General features: G+C 43.5%; 1 protein-coding gene across 1 annotated transcript in view; it reads right to left on the bottom strand.

Annotated features, from left to right (window-relative positions):
- Window positions 1-2,500, bottom strand: part of LOC311369752 (dedicator of cytokinesis protein 9-like) — a 53,492-nt gene that overhangs the window by 40,804 nt on the left and 10,188 nt on the right. The window contains 2 exon segments of the mRNA XM_084487961.1: window positions 352-421; window positions 2,371-2,453. Coding sequence (XP_084344087.1) covers window positions 352-421; window positions 2,371-2,453 — 153 coding nt within the window.

Raw genomic sequence — 2,500 nt, 5'->3', positions numbered from 1 at the left:
TACATTAATAAAACAATTCTTAACATTATTCAATGCAGCAACAAGCTGAATAAGGGTTAGGGGTAGGGTTGGGGTAGGTGGGTTAGGCTACTAAATAATGTATAAATTAATACCTTAGTTAACATGAACACCATTACCTTTGCTAACATGAATACTATTAGTAAACATTAACCATTAGGTCTAGTGAATTATTACCAGACCATTCGGTAACTGTCAATTACCTGTTAGTAAACGTGTATTACGGCATCAACTAATGTAAATGAACGATTAATTAAGAACCATTTACTTACTACTAGGGTACTCATTAACACAATGATGACCCTCATTGTAAAGTGTTACAGTTTTACCAACCTCATCTTTCTCCACATCTTCGTCGACCTCAAACAGGTGGGCCGCCAGCTTCTCTGGCCGCAGCACCTTACTGGGAGAGAGAAAGACCAGTTCAGACCCACATCACCATATCTCTTATATCTCTCTTTAGTTCTGTTCAGTCCCCAGTCGGTCAGTTAATGCCTTGTGGCCTGACTATTACTGAGGACAGAGGACAGAAAAGTACAGTTAAGTCAGTATAAAGTCACCTGACATGTGGATATGTCGTTAATTCGGTGACCTCATCCTACCATGTAGTCCAACTCTCTGTCCGTTGATTCATACTAAAGATCAGTTTTACGTCTGTCATCGTTTTCCTTAAGGTTTTAACATTTTTGGTAGTTTGTTTTTTATGAATCCTATAAAAATATATAAATGTCCACGATTCCAAGTTGAATTTCCCACGTGAACTTGTGTATCCTCTTACAGACTGGGTCCATCCCATCATAACTCTCTGTCTCCTTGTGGTTCTCTTTTGTTCCTGAAGGCCAAACCAAAGACGTCAGCCGTCTTGAGCTTTCAGTAGCTTGGCAGCCCCAGGTGGAAAACTCAAGGTTTACAAATTAAAAGTCCTCCCGCCGTGTGCATTTCTCCACTCATCCCCCCCTCCCACTTACACACACACACATACACACACACACAGACACACACACACACACACACACACACACACACACACACGGCAACAGATTTCCCTCAACACTTTTACGCATGTCAAAATTCCAGATGGTTGACTGAAAATAGTAGCGAGGACCTTTACTTTGTGGAGTGCAGGAAGTTCCACCTCTGCCAGAGGGTGCGGCTTTAAGTATCTCAGCTGCTGGTCTACCGAAGAAAAAACGCTCAGTTCCAGATGGGTCTGTTTAAACTTTGAACCCCCCCAGGAAGCTGATGTCGGCGATGTGGTGTGTGTGTGTGTGTGTTTGTGTTTGAATGTGTGTATGTATGTGTGTGTGTGTGTGGGTGTGTGTGCCCGTGAATGTGAGTGTGTGTGTGTGTATGTGTATGTGTATGTCTGTGTGTATGTGCGTGTGTGTGTGTGTGCGTGTGTGTGTGTGTGTGTGTGTGTGTGTCCGGGTGGCGGTTAGGGCTAACAAGGACATAAAACATCAAGTTCAAGGCCGGGGTCATGCTAATTCGTTACGATGCCACAACCGTCACAGTTTTGCGACATGTAGCACATGTGACGCCCGTTGACCCTGCATTGACCCCTCAGGAGCGGTGGTTTCGTTGACGTGGTGAACATTCTCTGGATTTTCCTCCTGTTAGCCGCTAACGCCATCAATTAGCCGCGGCCCCAGAATAGCCCTAGCCCGACGATTACAGATTCTCTTTGTCGGATAATCGCAGGAAATGCTCCATTGTTGACGTTGTGCAAACGGAACCTTGGAAGTTTTTCGGAATCTCAGAATCTCGGGAACCTCCCACCCTTCCACTTCCTCCTGCTCAGCGCTCTTCTTCGTCTGCGATAAATGCCGCGGTTTGGATTTGTGCGTTAGAACTGCTTTTGGACTGGTTGGTGTGCGAGGCCACAGTAGGCATGTGTAGCGCACAGGTGCCCGTGACTATCATGCGGCGACATATTGCAATTCAATTAAAAGAGTAATTTAAGCGTGTAGATCAGGGATGGACAACTGGCGGCCCGCGGGCCACATGCGGCCCGCAGATAATTTAAGATTAAAAAAATGTTTTTGTTTTTTTCATGGAACTCAATAATCGAGGTTCTTATAGGTGTAAAAAAAAAAAAGGTTCTGTCTATACTGTATAATAATTTATGTTTGCATTTAAAGCATTTAGCAGACGCTTTTATCCAAAGCAACTTACAATAAGTACATTTGTCAGAAGAAAGAGAAATAACAATATATTGCTGTCGGTACAGTTACGATGTTCATAGAAAAAAATGGAGGCTTTACTAAAATATCATTTTATTTTCTTCACACAAACAAAAAGCACAAAATAAATGTTTGCAACCCGTTTTGGCAAAACAATTGAGACACTCACTTCGGCAGCTGGCGGAAGTTTCCGGAATATTCCTCATACTTGTAGCTGACCACGTGCCAGTCGGAGGTATAGGTTTTAATACACTGCAGGGAGAGAGACAGAGAGATCCAGAGAGAGAGAGATCCAGAGA

The sequence above is a fragment of the Micromesistius poutassou genome (genome assembly GCF_964030765.1).
Source record: "Micromesistius poutassou genome assembly, chromosome: 24".
NCBI classification, from domain to species: Eukaryota; Metazoa; Chordata; class Actinopteri; order Gadiformes; family Gadidae; genus Micromesistius; species Micromesistius poutassou.
The sequence above is the reverse complement of the archived record's forward strand: the minus strand, read 5'-3'. Positions and strand labels throughout refer to the sequence as shown.